This window comes from Plecotus auritus, assembly GCF_963455305.1.
Source record: "Plecotus auritus genome assembly, chromosome: 4".
Lineage (NCBI taxonomy): Eukaryota > Metazoa > Chordata > Mammalia > Chiroptera > Vespertilionidae > Plecotus > Plecotus auritus.
This window is the reverse complement of record NC_137775.1, coordinates 135772856-135789693: the sequence shown is the minus strand read 5'-3', so window position 1 is coordinate 135789693 and position 16838 is coordinate 135772856. Positions and strand designations below refer to the sequence as shown.

The 16838-nt window shown below is 45.7% G+C and overlaps 1 protein-coding gene across 1 annotated transcript in view; it reads right to left on the bottom strand.

Annotated features, from left to right (window-relative positions):
- The window catches only part of TBXAS1 (thromboxane A synthase 1), a 151073-nt gene extending 134975 nt beyond the window's left edge, over positions 1-16098 (bottom strand). The window contains exon 1 of the mRNA XM_080665005.1: positions 15858-16098. Coding sequence (XP_080521131.1) covers positions 15858-15946 — 89 coding nt within the window. The 5' untranslated portion in view covers positions 15947-16098. The remainder of the gene's footprint in view (positions 1-15857) is intronic.
- Between the last annotated feature and the right edge of the window lie 740 nt (positions 16099-16838).

The following is a 16838-nucleotide window of genomic DNA, read 5'->3' as shown; positions in this document are numbered from 1 at the left end:
GAGACCACTTGTTTTAAATGCAGCTCTCTTCACATCACGTCAATGCTTTCCTGGAGATCATGCAAAAATTCTGAATGATGTTTTTAAAATTAAATTAAAACCACAATCTACCCACCTGGCATCTATGCAATCATTGTTGAGTATGAGCCTGCAGTTATCCTATCTAATAAAAGAGTAATATGCAAATTGACCATCACTCCAACACACAAGATGGCCTCCCCCATGTGGTCAAAGATGGCTGCCCCCATGTGGATACAAGATGTCCGCCACAAGATGGCCGGCAGGGGAGGGCAGTTGTGGGCAATCAGGCCAGCAGGGGAGGGTAGTTGGGAGGGACAAGGCCTGCAAGGGAGGGCAGTTGGGGGGGGACCCAGGCCAGCAGGGTAAGGCAGTTGGGAGGGACCAGGCCTTCAGGGGAGGGCAGTTGGGGGGGACCAGGCTGGCAAGGGAGGGAAGTTAGGGGTGACTGGGCCTGCAGGGGAGGACAGTTAGGGGTGACCAGGCCAGCAGGGGAGGGCAGTTAGGGGTGACCTGGATGGCAAGGGAGGGCAGTTAGGGGTGACCGGGCCCACAGGGGAGGGCAGTTAGGGGTGACCAGGCTGGCAGGGGAGGGCAGTTAGGGGCAATCAGGCAGGCAGGCAGGCAGGCAGGCGAGCAGTTGAGAGCCAGCAGTCCTGGATTGTGAGAGGGGTGTCCGACTGCCCGTTTAGGCCCAATCCCCCATTGGGATCGGGCCTAAACGGGCAGTCAGACATCCCTTGAGGAGTCCCAGATTGGAGAGGGTACAGGCTGGGCTATGGGACAACCCCCCCCCCACCCCCCGTGCATGAATTTCGTGTACTGGGCCTCTAGTTGGCTAATAATAAGCCTGCAGTTATTGAACACTAAATGTGCTCAGCATTGCTCCAAGTTTACTCTATGTTTTAATTCATTTAATCCTCCCAGCATGTTACAAGGTATATACTATTATTATTCCTATTTTACAGATGGGCAAACTGAGACACAGAAACCTTACAAACTTGCTTAAGGTCACCAAGCTAGGAAGGATTTGAGTCTAGTTAGAAAGTCCAAGCTCCGGACCATTACAGAAACTGAAGAAAGGCAGCCAAGAGTAAAACATTTGTAAAGGCAATGTTGATGAAGTAACATGTGGCTCAAGTGCTTGAGAGTAGTTTATTTTCTTGAATGGGGTCAACAGCCACCTTTGCACTATGACTTTGTTTGGCAATCCTTCCTAAGAAATCATGTAGAGGTGAACTTCAACCCACAGCCCAGTCTAACCTGAATTTTAAAGGCAAACTCTTTTATTAAGATTCAGAGTTCAATTCAATGAAACTTTGTTATATAACAAGTGAGGGTGGTAACTGCTTGCAGTGGGTATGCCACCAGGAATGAATGGAAATTCTCTAGGATAATAGTCATAGCAGCAAAGAACAACTAACACTCATGGGATGCCAAGCACATGCCACATGAAATCCTATGTGTTTGTTACCTGATAGAAATATAGTACTGAGTGCCCCAGGCGCAATTCTGGGTGCTTAAGGCTAAAGCTGAGTAAGACCCAACCCTGTCCTTGAGGTGCTCACCTTCTAATGGGGGAGCCAGGAGTGTGGTAGGAGAGAGAGAGGGTCTCAGGTGCAGTGGGGCCAGGAACACAGGGATACAGAAGCTCTCTCTTGACTGAAAGGGGAGGGCACCCCAGTAGAGGGAAGGGAACGGGTGGTAAACAGATGGTATGTGGCAGGAACTGAGCACCAGAGAGCAGAGTTCCAGGTGAGACCTGATGGGAAATGAGCATGCAAAGGTGGGCAGGGCCAGGTCAGAGAGGGCCTGGTGTGCCAGGCCAGGAAGACATTCTCTAGGCGGGAGGGCCTCGGAAGTGTGTTACAAAGCAGAGTGGCAAGCTTCTGAGGTGGTATTCTAACTGTAAAGTTGCAGGACAAATTTGGGAGCACAAGACAGAAGGCAGGAAAATCATTTGGGAGGCTATTTCTAGCCAAGGATGCTCTTGAAATCCTGAACTATATATAGTAGAAGAGAGCAGATAGAGAGGAAGGAGCGATTCAAGGATCACTTAGGAAACAGCCTCCCAACACTGGGGGTCGGTTGACTGTCAGGGTGAGGAAGAGTTGGCCTGGGTGCCAAATGCGGAGAGGCAGGGATTGTCAGTCCTCTCTTTTCAATGAGGAAACTAGTAGCAATAGACTGACTTGCCCAAAGCCACCCATTATAGTGTATCCACCCTAAACTGTAAAGGCCTAGCTGATGTCCACAGTGCCATGTTTCTCCTAACATCTCCCCAATGGCCCCCCTCAATCATCCTTATGTCATAAGATGCTGCTACAAATTTTGGTCACTCTCTTTATAGAGATAGAGTTCAAACCCATAAATGTATAACCGACTGCTTTATGATGCTTGCAGCCTGAGGTCCCTAGATGCCTATTGATCCATGTAGGGGGCACCTGAGATACTTTCAACATTTCAAAGAGCCTAATGTAAATTGTGCATTTATTGACAATGAGATTGTGTAGGTTAACTAAAATGTCAAGCTTCTTTGCTTTGGAGTGGAATTATAACTTGGTACGCTAATGCTGGTTATCTCATTGATCAGCTGTTCTCATTGGCGGAGCTTCCATCAGCTTGTCTTTGAATAATTAAAATGGGAAGATAAATCAATCATTGCTTAAATATACATTGTTGTTTGAACAATAGAACATGGGGTCTATGGGGAAATGCTAGAAGCAGTGGAAGGTGGTGAGAGTTTAGGTAGCATTGCCTTCAACTGTGGGCATTGGGGTTCAGTAGGACAGTGAAGGAGCAAGTGGTTGTCCTTTGCAGCCTCTCTGCCAGGGTTGGATGCATCCTACCCCCTCATACTGTGGTCAGGACACCCTGCTTAGACCCGAGTGCTCTGGAGAGTGCATCTTCTAAATGGCTGTGTCCTGCATTCTGGTCCAGCCCCTCCTTTTGCATCACAGTCTTGCTCCTCGATTCCTAATGTGATAATCCCTCTATCTGTTTGAATTCATGGGGATGTTATCCACTGCACATCAAGGAGACAGAACCAGCACACAACCTAGAAAACCTTCAGCATTCAGTGAGTGAGTGAATGAAGAAGTCATTTACCCACTCCTTCAATGAGCCATGTGCAAGGCATTCTGCCAGGTGATGAGAGCACGGAGCCACTACTGTGCAAGTCGGAGGGAGAGTGATCCTACCTTTCCCTGTGTTGTGTACATGCGTGCACCTGCGTAACAGCGATCATCTTGGAAGAGGACTGCTATCCCAGTTACCTGAGGCAGGATTATCATCACTAACATTTATCGAGCAGCGGCTGTGCACAAGGCACTCATTGGCTTAAAATTCAGCCCCTGCCCTCAGGGGCTTATAGTCAGGCTAGGAAGAGAGGACACATGCAGAAACAATTTTAAAAATACAGTAAGTGCCAAGATAGCAATAGAAACAGAAAGAGCTACTGGAGTTCAAAGTGAGCAGATCATTGAGGGCTGGCCTGGTTAAGAAGACCCTCAAGAAGAGCAACATTTGGACAAAGTTTGGAAGGATGGATAGGATTGGATTCAGCAGAGAGGGGAGGGCATCCAGGCAGCAGGGACGGTGGATGCAAAGTGTGCAGAGAAAAGGAGCCTGTGGTGTGCAGGTAGGGAAAGGCAGGAGGATTTTAGGCACCTTTCAGCTCCCAATGTGGAGGCAGCGGCTGGTTCGGGTATATAGCACTGGCCTTCCCCGGGTGTCTGGGTGTAGTGCTTAGAAAACAGGATTTGGGGGAAGCCATTATTTATAGAGGTTGGCGTTGCTTGTAGACCATCTCTGACACCATTTTTCCAGATACCTTTGAACAAATACCAATTTTAAAAAGCCGTCTTCTTTCTGGGGCCACGCTCAGGAAGTTGTGCAACATCACATATGTCTGGCAAACCAGGAACAAGGTGGCTCTTAATAATTGAAGTTCCAGTCCACAATAGTGTGAGCTCCTGTCCCCTGTCCCTCTGTCCCCAAAGTCTCATCCCATGTTCAGAGGCACTCCTATAGTCAGAAACAAGTTCCTGCTACTCTGCTGAGGTTCCCGAGAACGGGGCACTGGGCCTCCATGGCCAATGAGGGCCCGTTCGGTGGTGGTGATGGTGTTCAGGGGGGAGGGGAGGGTTCATCCAACAGCTCTGCTTCTGGAAGAGCCACTGTCTTCCCAGGGATAGCGGCTGCAAGCGTTTACTCAGGGGGCTCAGTAAGGCTCCCCCATCAATCTGATGGTTGGCTTTGTTTATAGGAGGAATGAGGTTCCTCTTTCATCTCTGCCCGGCGAGTCAATGCTACAGCAGCCTAAATTCCTTTCCAGATTAGAGAAAGTATGACCATAAGTATTTAGACTATTACTATTTTTCCTTTAAAACAAACAAACAAACAAAAAATAAGAACAACTCCTATTCCCAATAAGTGTGGCCCTTCCACAGAATTCCCAGGCTTCCAGACCCTCTGAGGAAACAATGATGCCTTATTGTTTTACAATCACATTTTGTTTGGGATTTAAAATGGTGCCCCCTTCTGATCATCTATTTCCCCAAATTGGGGCTGTTTTAAAAATCAGTCCATTCTCAACCAAGATGATGATTTGTTGCCTGGAGAGCTGTCAAAAGACTGCATCCAGACACCATGGACCATTCCCAAAGAAAAGGGCTAAGCACGCATTTTGCGAGAGTGGCCCCTGTGCAGGGAAGGTTTACCCACCAGGAAAATGCCTCTGCAGGTCATAAAATTCACTGGGCTGCGTAATTTCTGGTGTGTGTACTAAAATAATCAGTCACGTTACTTTATAGTCACACCTCGTACTCTCGTCGTGGAAAATCAATAAAGCGAGGGGAAGGCTAGGGATATTGTGCATAACTATTGAAAAGAGAGAAAACAAAAAAAAAAGTAATATTCTGTGAAAATGGTCCTCGAGGAAGCACAGACCTCGTTTTCATAAGCAGGCTCGATTTCATCTCCAAGCTCAACACCAAGTTATTAAACCAAAGTGCCCATCATATCCCAGACAAAAGTACAAAAACATAAAAGCGGGAAGTAGCATGCAACCTTCTCCGGAGGCACTGGGGCACTGGAAATTACCCACGGCCTTTAACATTATTTCTAAAATGCGTCCACTACTCACACTCTTAATGCTTCCTTCCACCAAATGTTACAAACCCTGGTATTGCCTTCACCTGTGATACTTCTCCACCTGAAACTGTCTCGCTCTACTCTCTTCCAAGTCAATTCCTCCCTGCATTTCAGGACCCAGCCCGAGACCCTTCTGCTTCCCAAAGCCACCCCCGACTGGCTGGCGACACAGAACAGCCAAGGGACTGGCACAGGGAGGCGAGAAGCAAGAGGTCACGCACAAAGCCGCGGCGAGGCCCCTGGGAGTTGCTTTGTGGGCGCATTTCCAGGCTCCTGGGACACTGTCAGGGCCACAGGAAACGCCACTGGAGATGAGCAGGGCAGCTGGGCGGAAAAGGGGGCAGACACCAGTGGATCGCGTGTGTTTTCTGACTTGCTTCACCCGCAGCAGGTAGGTTCAGCACAGACCTGCCCGCATGAGAGCATCAACAGATGAAACAGTTCTGCAACCTAGATCTGGCGGCCTCGGTGGTCACCTAGGCCAGCTGCCCTTGCCACGCGAGGAGCGCTGCAGCAGCGTTCCTGATGGACGCCAAGGGCCACTCACAAGTCCTCAGGCCATTGCCGGACAACATCATTTCCTTTGATGTTGAACTAGTGTCAGCCCCACACATTGGCCCGACTTTGCCCTCTAGACTCTGTACCCTCTACGCCCTGAAAAACACCATCCCATCATCAACCTGGAGCCTGGGAGCTTGCAGAGGGATCATGCCCATGTTTTACTCCTTTGTCCAGCAGCCCCTCATTTCCAGCAGCTGGGCAGCTACCTCACTGCTGACACGACTGACCACTCTTTCCAAGAAAACACCCCAGGCGGTCTTCACTGCCCTTTTCACTATGGCCACGCGTGGCGTTCCTTAATTAAATAAGCTCAGGAAACCATGAGTTAAATAAAGTTAAACAGATTTCTTTGCCATGGAACCTTTCAGGGCCTTTGACTTGCTGTGAATCGCCAAGAAAGGCCTTGCACGTCATTATATGTAACCTCCCAAACATTTTTAGGAGCAGAACTTGGGGAAATGGTGATCAAACAGATCTTCACTCTGCAAATACCCACTCAGTGGCTGGGTGTCCCTCCCTCTGCCTCTGATTATACCGGGGACACCTCGGTGGCTTCCTTGCTCTGCCCAGCTCAAGGTTTCTCAGCTGGGCTCCCATGTTCTATCCCAGTGGGTTTCCCCCAGCTTCACTGATGTCTGATTGACAAATAGAAATTGTATATCTTTAAGGTGTACAAGTTGGTGTTGTCATGTATACATACCTTGTGTAATGATTATCACAATCAAGCTAATTTACATATCCATCACCTCACATAGTTACCATTTGTGTGTTGGTAAGAACACTTACGATTTACAAATCTTTGCAACTTTCAAGTATAATACATTATCATTTGCTATAGTTTATCACGTTGAGATCTCTAGAACTTATTTATCTTATTACTGAAAATTTGTACCCTTTGACCAACATCTCCCTATTCCCCCCGCAACCTCCAGCCCCTGACAACCACCATTCTGTTCTCGACTTCAATGAATTTGACTGTTTTAGATTCCACATATAAGTGATATCATGCAGTATTTGTGTCTGGCTTGTTTCACTTAGCATAATGTCCTCCAAGTTCATCCACGTTGTCATAAATCGCAGGATTTCCTTCTTTTTGAAGGCTAAATAATGCATATATATATATATATATATATATACATATATATATATGTGTGTGTATATATATATATATATATATATATATATATATATATATATATGTCACAACCTCTTTATCCATTCATCCATTGATGGACACTTAGATTATTTCCATATCTTGGCTATTGTGAATAATGTGCAGTGAACAGGGGTGCAGATATCTCTTGAAGATCCTGATTTCATTTTCTTGGGATATATACTAAGAAGTGGAATTGCTGGATCATATGGTAGTTCTAGTTTTAATTTTTTTAGTACCTCCCATACTGTTTTCCATAATGGCTGCACCAATTTATATTCCTACCAACCATGCACGAGGGTTCCCTTTGTTCTACATCCTAGGCCAGGGGTGGGCAAACTTTTTGACTCGAGGGCCACAATGGGTTCTTAAACTGGACCAGAGGGCCGGAACAAAAACATAGATGGAGTGTTTGTGTGAACTAATATAAATTCAAAGTAAAGGAGCGGAGGGGAGAGCAAGAGAACCGGATACAACAGCCGGATCCGGCCCGCGGGCCGTAGTTTGCCCACGGCTGTCCTAGGCAACAACTATTATCTCCTATTGATGACAGCCATCCTAACAGGTTGGAGGTGATATCTTGTTGTGGTTTTGATTTGCATTTCCCTGATGATTAGTAATGTTGAACACCTTTTAATATAACTGTTGGCCATTAGTATATCTTCTTTGGGAAAATGTCTATTGAGATCCTTCATCCATTTTTTTACTTTTTTGTTTGCCTGTTTGCTATTGAGTTGCATGAGTTCCGTCTGTAATTTGGGTTTTAACCCCTTATGAGGCATATGGTTTGGAAAGTATCCTCCAGGCTGTGGTTTGCCTCTTTCTTTTGTTGATTGTTTCCTTTGCTGTGCAGAAGCTCTTTAATGTGCTGTAGTCCCACTTATTTTCTCCTTTTGTTGCCTGTGCTTCTTGTGTCATATTCAAAAAATGATTGCCAAGACCACTGCCAAGGGACTTTCCCCCTATGTTTTCTTTTAGAAGTTTCCGTTTGGGGTCTTACATTTAAGTCTTTAATCCACTGCAAGCTAATGTTTCTGTGTGGTAAAAGATAAGGGTTCAATTTCATTCTTTTGCATGTGTTTATCCACTTTTCCCAGCATCATTTATTGAAGAGAGTATCCCTTTCCCATTGTGTATTCTTGGATTTTTTGTCAAAAATTAATTGACTGTATATCTATCAGTTTATTTCTAAATGCTTTATTCTGATCCATTGATCTATGTGTTTTTTTAAATGCCAATATCAGACTGTTTTGACTACTATAGCTTTATACTGTAGTTTGAAATCAGGAAGTGGAGTGCATTTGGAGTCTTTTATGGTTCCATACAAATTTCAAGGTTTTGTTTCTATTTCTGTGGAATATGCTATTAGAATTTTGATAGTAATTGCATGGAATCTGTAGAAGACTTTATGTAGTGTGGACATTTTGACAATATTAATTCTGATTCAGGAACAGGATATCTTTCCATTTTTTTGTGTCTGCTTCATCTTTTACCTCCTTGGCTAAATTTATTTCTATTTTACTCTGATGCTATTGTAAATGGGATTGTTTTGTTTATTTCTTTTTCACATAGTTTATTGTAAGTATATAGAAACGTAACTGATTTTTTATATTGACTTTGTATCCCGCTATTGTATTGAAACTGTTAATTAGTTCTAACAGTTTTTTTGTGGAGTCTTTAGGACTATATATATATACACACTAGAGGCCCAATGCATAAAATTTGTGCAAGGGGCTCGGCCCTCACAGCCCTGGCTGCCTCAGCCTTCACAGCAGCCCTGGCTTCCTTGCAGCCCCGAGGCCCCACCCCCTGCCCACTGGTCGTTCCAGAAGGTTGTTCCACCATCTAGTCTAATTAGCATATTAGCTCTTTATTATATAGGATATATATATCGTGGGATCTGCAAACAGAGACAGTTTTACTTCTTCCTTTCCAATTTGGAGGCCTATTATTTCTTTTTTTTTAATTTGATAAACCTTTATTGTTCAGATTATTACAATTGTTCCTCTTTTTTCCCCCATAGCTCCCCTCCACCTGGTTCCCACCCCACCCTCTGCCCTTACCCCCCCGCTCCCCCGACACTGTCCTCATCCATAGGTGTACGATTTTTGTCCAGTCTCTTCCCGCACCCCCCACCCCTTCCCCCCCCCCCTAGAGAATTGTCAGTCCACTCCCTTTCTATGCCCCTGATTCTATTATATTCACCAGTTTATTCTGTTCATCAGATTTTTTTATTCACTTGATTTTTAGATTCACTTGTTGATAGATATTTATTTGTTGTCACTTTGTTGTTCATAATTTTTATCTTTACCTTTTTCTTCTTCTTCCTCTTCTTAAAGAATACCTTTCAGCATTTCATATAATCCTGGTTTGGCAGTGATGAACTCCTTCAGCTTTTTCTTATCTGAGAAGCTCTTTATCTGCCCTTCAATTCTGAATGATAGCTTTGCTGGATAGAGTAATCTTGGTTGTAAGTTCTTGCTATTCATCACTTTGAATATTTCTTGCCACTCCCATCTGGCCTGCATAGTTTCTGTTGAGAAATCAGCTGATAGTCGTATGGGTGCTCCCTTGTAGGTAACTAACTGTTTATCTCTTGCTGCTTTTAATATTCTCTCTTTGTCTTTTGCTCTTGGCATTTTAATTATGATGTGTCTTGGTGTGGTCCTCTTTGGATTCCTTTTGTTTGGGGTTCTCTGCGCTTCCTGGACTTGTAGGTCTATTTCTTTCACCAGGTGGGGGAAATTTTCTGTTATTTCTTCAAATAGGTTTTCAGTATCTTGCTCTCTCTCTTCTTCTGGCACCCCCACAAGTCTGATGTTGGTATGCTTGAAGTTGCCCAGAGGCTCCTTACACTATCTTCATATTTTTGGGTCCTTTTTGCTTTTTACTTTTCCAGTTGAGTGTTTTTTGCTTCTTTGTATTTCAAATCTTTGACTTGATTCTTGCGATCCTCTAGTCCAGTGGTCAGCAAACTGCGGCTTGTGAGCCACATGTGGCTGGCAAGCCACGGTTTGCCGCTCTGTTGACTAATGAGTTTGTCGACCACTGCTCTAGTCTGCTGTTAGCTCTCTGTATAATATTGTTTATTTCAGTTAGTGTATGCTTAATTTCTAGTTGGTCCTTTTTCATATCCTTGAGGGTCTCGCTAAATTTATCAGCCTTTTCTAGAAAATTCTTGAAAAACCTTATAACCGTGGTTTTGAACTCTATATCCAGTCATTTGCCTTCCTCCATTTCTTTCATTTGTGACCTGTTTCTTTGTCTCCGCATTTTCGCTGCTTCCCTGAGTTGGTAGGGTAGCTTTGTGTGCTAGGTGTCCTATAGGGCCCAGTGGCTTAGCCTCCCCATTTACCTGAGGTGGACACTCTTGGTGCACCCCTTTGTGGACTGTGTGCACAGTCTTGTTGTAGTTAAGTGTTGATTGTTGTTGGTATCACTGGGAGGACTTGACCTCCAGGCCAATTGGCTGTGAGGATCAGCTGTGTCTATGCTGGGAGAACTTCTGTGCTGGAGACACCCTTATGAGACAAGACTTGCAAAAGCCTCTGTGTTCAGCTTGGATGGGGCGGAGTCTCAGGGCAGAGCAGACAGCATTGGGTTCCCGTCAGCCCTGCCCCAATAGGCTCCTATGTCTCAGTGTCCCGTGGTAATCGCTGCAAGCACCTCTGAGAGAAAGCCGCCCTCGAGTTCTACCCGCTGCCAGACAACCCAGTTTCGCCCCCAAATGAGTCTGGGTCCCCAGAGTCTGGCCCAGAACTGGAGTTCAGTGCAGTCGGGAGTTTTTGTCTCCCTCCCGCTTGAGAAAGCCAGCCGCACACTCAGTTGCCCGCCCCCTCCACGCACGCACTCCTCGGTACCTCTGCTTACACAGTTCCTCTGAGTCTCAGTGTGCTTTTCTCTTTCCTGACAGTCCAGTTTCACCCCGTATGAGTCTGGGTCCCCAGAGTCTCGCCTGGAACTGGAGTTCAGCGCAGTCAGAAGCTTTTGTCTCCCTCCTGCTTGAGAAAGCCAGCCACACTCAGTTGCCCGTCCTCTCCACGTGCATCTCAGTACCTCTGACTCCTGCAGCTCCTCTGAGTCTCAGTGTGCTTTTCTCTTTCCTTCTAGTTGTAGAATTTCCACTCAGCCAGCCTTCCTGTGGTTCTGGATGATGTCCATTTTATCTTTTAGTTGTAGTTTTGAAATTGTTGTGCGAGGCAGCAGTAGGTGTTTACCTATGCCGCCATCTTGGTTTCTCTATTATTTCTTTTTCTTGCTTAATTGCTCTGACTAGGACTTCCAATACTATGTTAAATAAAAGTGGTGATAATGGGCATCCTTGTCTTGTTCCTGATCTTAGCGGAAAAGCTTTCAACTTTTCACTGTTGAGTATGATGTCAGCTGTCGGCTTGTCATATATGCCCTGTACTATGCTGAGGAACATTCCTTCAATACCTGGTTGGTTGAGCATTTTTATCATGAAAGGAAGTTGAATTTTTGTCACATGTTTTTACTGCATCTATTGAGGTGATCATGTGATTTTTATACTTGTTCTGTTAATGTGGTTTATCACATTTATTGATTTGTGAATGTTGAACCATCTTTGCATCCCAGGGAGCAATGGTGTCTTTTCAATATGCTCTGGGACCAAATGTGGGTCTAGAATTAGAATCCAGTTCTCCCACACATAGAGCAAGCTGTCTGAGAAAGAAATTCTCAGGTATAGTGATAGGCATTTCCATTATAGTCTTAAGTCTTAATAATCACCCATCACATTTTACTTTAACCTGGTCTTAGACTGAGACTTGACCAGAACACTAACTCACCCTGATTCCTAATTTAATGTCTGTTTGATCTGTCCCTCTGGTCTTGGGATCCTGAACCTTAAATGCAGCTTGACACTAAAAGCCCTTCCATCTTCCCAAGGGCTCTTCTCAGCCTCCACCATAGGCATATATTCCCTAGTTTTAACTGCTTAGCTACTTAGTGGAACAGCCTCCATTTACCTTTCTCACTGCATCATCAGCCTAGACTCTCCCATTACTCCAAATAGCCCTGTACATTTTACTTTACTGGTAGAAATAGTGAGAGTACCATCCCCAAATCTCCATGCCCAAAGTATAAAAACTCTATGCCCAAAGCATAAAATCTCCTTGCCCAAAGCTTTCCTCTTCACAATTAGAGAGAAGCAATTTCCTACTCTTTTGGGTCAAGTTTCTCTCTCTCTCTCTTTTTTTTAATCCAGCTATTCATACTCATTCAAGCATTATGGAAGATACTAAGAGATCAGGAGAAGAAATAAAAATCACCCATAATCCCAGCACCAAAAGAAGCCCACTATTTATATTTGGGCTATCTCCTTATGTTCTTTCTTAAAGAATAAAGAAATCTTTATAACAGGAATCCAGCTGCCAGTTCTTAGGTGTGCTTGAGAATTTAAAAGCACTAGGAGTCAAGGCTGCCTCTAGCAATATTCAACTCATGCAACTTATTTCTTATACATCAAATATCTTCCAGGAGTAAGAATTTAAAACAGTTTTATACAGAAATCTTAAAATGCTTCTCACATGTGTTAATCACCTTTGCTGTGCTTCATGTACTTCTAGCTCATAGATTCTACACCCCCAGCTCCGTCTCCCACCCCAGTGGAGTGGCCCTGGTCTCCTTATACCCCAATTCATGCTGCTCAGCCATCTACCTGCCAATGTGAATGATCCTCATTGAAAAATCATGTCAAGTGCAGTTTTGGGAAAACTATCAAAATATACTATGCCTATTTTACAACGCACTCTTTTTAAATGAAATGAACTATTTTGTCTTCTTCTTTTCAAATTTGCACATACACTTAATAAATAAGATGTGTTCATTTATTACGTACATGCCATGGTCTCTACTCTACAAGGTGTGTGTGGGGGGGTGGGGGGCGGTGGAGCTACAAGGACAGTTCACCTGCGATAATTAGAAAAGTGATCACCAAGTAGATACGAAGTGAAAATACAGTAGGCTTTCAGGAAAGGGGCTGGTTCATGTGGCCAAAAGATTTACGCTGAGCTGTGAGGGCTAAGAGTGGAACCAGCCAGAAAAATACCAGCAGAGATTAGAAGCTGGAATTAGCCTTCAGCCAACATTTATTAAGTGCCAAGCTTGAGCCAGGCATGTGAAAGAGAGGAGATGAGAGGGATGATAAAAGCAGCACTGAGTGGGGGCTTGTATGTGCCTTGGGCAACCCCAGGAAAAGCTTCCCTGAGGAGATGACCCAGAGCTTAACATTGAAGAGAAGAGAAGACGGGCATCCAAGCATGGGGGCCAGCCAGGGCAAAGGCCCGCTGCAGAGTGTCCCTTCAGAGAACCATGAACAGCACAGGACGTCGAGGGAGAGACCAGATCAGGCCACTGAAGGATACGAGAGCCAAGCCCTGAGTCCTGGACGCTGGGCTGATAAATGTGTCCTTCTTAACTTTCCCCCCATTAAACCAAATGCTAGCAGAACATCTGTGCCATAGACAGAAGTTTCCAGAATTGTAATGAGATATGAGACCTCACCCCTACCTGGGAGGAACTTGCCAGCTGGTTGAAGAGGCAAGAAACTATCCTGGTGTCCCTCATAATTTTACCTTCTCAGAGTTTAGTTTAGGTGCTGCATTGCGATCTTACCTGGCCAATGGCAGGTGTCACTCTGAAAGGAGAGACTAAGGAGTTGAAATATTCAGGACATGCCACACTCCTCGAATTCTCCTCAGGCAAGATGGCTGTGAGCATCTCTCTCACGTGTACTCTTTTAACAAAATGAAGCTGGGGAGACCCCACTTCATTCAAGCTGATGTCTGTGGCTCAGTGACTTCCTAGAACCTTGCCTGGAAGAGAAAGGTCGACAGGCCAAGGTGGTTTCCTGGAGCCAGTCTCAAGTGCACCAGAGCCATAGCCACAGCTCCTTCCTCCTGCTACTCCTCTCCTTCTGGAATATTCTCTCCAGACGCTGAGCTTACCCCAGGACCTCCATGTGCCCCCTGCCATGGGATCCGATCCAGACTTCCTGTTTCCTGACCTTGCCCCGGGGCCTCACTCCACGCCTGGCACACATGAACAGATCAATGAATGCTTTTGCGATAACAGGTGGAAGTCAGCTCTCCCTTCCTATTCACCACCTCTGCTTCATGCTTTTATCTAATCTTGTCTCTGACCCAGGTTATTAATCTGGCCCCGGGAATAGATTACACATGCACAGCTGCCTTGCTGAACAGTGCGGTGTTATTGACCGTGACTCTCTGATGTACGTTGATTATAGTTACAGCAGCTTATGGTCAGGACACATGCCCGTGACCAGAGCAACATTAATATATGTGATTCATTCATTTATCAAGGCCATACGTCAGGCACTGAGCTTGGCATAAGAATACAGAAATGAAAACAACACACTAACGACAGCCACAGACATGTAGGAAAGTATCCTATATAATAAAAGGCTAATATGCAAATTGTCCCCTCGACCGGGAGTTCAACCGGGAGTTCGACCAAGGGGCTGCCCTTGGCCCCTCCCCTCAGCCAGCCCCGCCTCTGATCGCCCACCCCCACCCCCGCCCCACCCCGATCTGGCCAGGCCAGCCAGACCCCACCCATGCATGAATTCATGCACCGGGCCTCTAGTATAATATAAACATTGATGCCATGAGACCACCTGGAGGACTCAGGTGGGACATGCTTTGAGAGCCACAATCAGAGCCTAGCTGTTGATGAGAAATTAATATTAATAAATAATTAAAAATATGCCTAAAGCACCAAAGACTTACTCTCCTCTGCATTTAGGTTACATCAGTGTCAGTTCATTAGAGTGGCTGACATCTACTAAGTAAGCACCCACCCCCGTGCCAGGTGCTGTGCTGTGTGCGTCACTGAGCGTGGAAAGATAAGATAGATTAATGGGGCGGGGTGGGGGTGGCTACCTTTTGCATGTGGCTGGTCCCAAGGCAAGATAAGCTACGCTGCCATAGAGAAGTTCAAAAGATAATGAAACCAGTTAAAAAGCAAAACAGCACTGGGCTGAAGCTGCCTTTCAGAGCCAGTTTCCAAGAAGTAATTTCATCATCACAGAACATCAAACGTGATTCCCATTTTCAGCTATGCAAATTCCTAAAGAATAACACCTCACATTTGCATAATGTTTGATGCTTCTGAAAGTGCTTTCCCAGTTATTAATCTAGAGGAGGCTTTATTACCACCGGAAACATAAATTGAAATTCTGTTCAAACCCAAGTTCCCCATTATTTTTTCCACCTTCCCCTCAAACCCCAGAGCTGCCTAAATCCAGGTGCTTCTGACTGACGGGTGGATATGCATAGTGCTGCCTGGCGTGGGACCCTGGATTGAGCCAGACGTCGGAAACCCTGTTGAACTAACACCATACGGGAGCTGCTCCCAGTTCACATCTGAGATCCTTGCAGGGTCCCAGACTTGGTGGCTACTGAGTGTGCTATGTTTGTAGGGACCCATTCCCCTTTATCAAATATTAGAAAACAAGGGAATTAGTTCCGCCACTTTGTCCTTAAACCTCCAGAAATCCCCGTCAGTGATTGCCTGCAGGGTAGCCCCTGATGCCAGAGAGCTCCCATATCCTTTCTGGTTTTAGTGTAACAGGAACCAGGGGGCCGACTGTGCTGTACAGCCAAGGCGGGGAGAGGATCTTAGAAACCCCAAGTGAAAAGACAGGACAGGGTGCGAGGAAATACTTCTCCCCAAACCTTTCCAATTTGTTTCCTTTTCCATCGTTCTCAGACTTAATTACGTTCAGCGTTCTCAGTGACTGACCCCCAGCCTTTTCTGACACCTCAATCTCATGCATCTTAGCAAAAGATTAACCCGACTGTTTGCCTTCCATTCTGAAGCTGTGTTAATACTCAACTCCCTCCAGATTAGAAAAGAAGGAAAACACACTCCTGCGTCCCCACCTGGCTCCAGCAGGGCTCCAGGGCTGCCGTCTCTGAGCCGCACTTACCACTTCAGGAAGGCCAAGAGGACCACTAACAGGGTCACCGTCAGCACTGGGCCGCTCACTTCCAGGCTGAGAAACCCCCAGCCTTCCATCGCTCCTCTGAGACCCTCGGGGGGTGTCCTGCTGAGGGGAGAGGCGTCTAATGGCCCTGCGTTACAGGAATCACGCTCTGCAGATAGAAGGAAGAGGCAACCAAGAAAACATCATATCGAGTGGGTCCCCAGAATGTGCTCGTTCTCACAGTGTCTCCTTATAAAGAGGAAGGAAGAGGAGGGAAAAACAAAGGGTTTCTGTGTAAGGCAATGAATCAGCAACTTCATTTTCTTGATGACTGTACCGTCAATAAACATTTACGTTAAATTCCCCAGGGAACCAGCAGCAGAGCTGGCCCCATGTTGGCTGAGAAACAAATTGGTTCAACCACGGATTTCTACTCTGATGAGTGGTCCTTAAAGAAAGACTCCTCTCAAAAAAAAAAAAAAAAAATTAATTTATAATTAAGTGAAGAGATTCTGTATATCCCAGAAAAACTTGGGGTGGACATCAGCCTGATGAAAAATGCTGACTGCCCTGAGAGCATCCATCCAGCGAAGTTCATTGGCTCCTGGGCCTGATGACCTCTCTGGGGTCAGAGGTGACTGAGGGCTGGCTATTGGTGACTGGCTGTTGCAATGGACCAAAACTCTTGCCTCAGATTAGTGCTCTAGTCCTGAGTGTGAGGATTTCTTAAATGTCTGAAAGCGTATCCATGGATAACTGCGGGTATGGATCCTTTGTTCTAGCGCTGAGTTTATCTAATAGAGCCTGGATCCTTTTTTGCTTATTAGTCATCGCACAACACCTTTAGTAAGGGGGCAGTGTAACCGAGTCCGTGGGCCAGCTGAGGGAGCAGCCGGGAAGAGGTGGGGTGTCGACAGAGGTCAGACAGCACAGGCCAAGGGAAGAAAGCTGGGCTTCATTTTATCAGCCACCGAGGTTTTAACA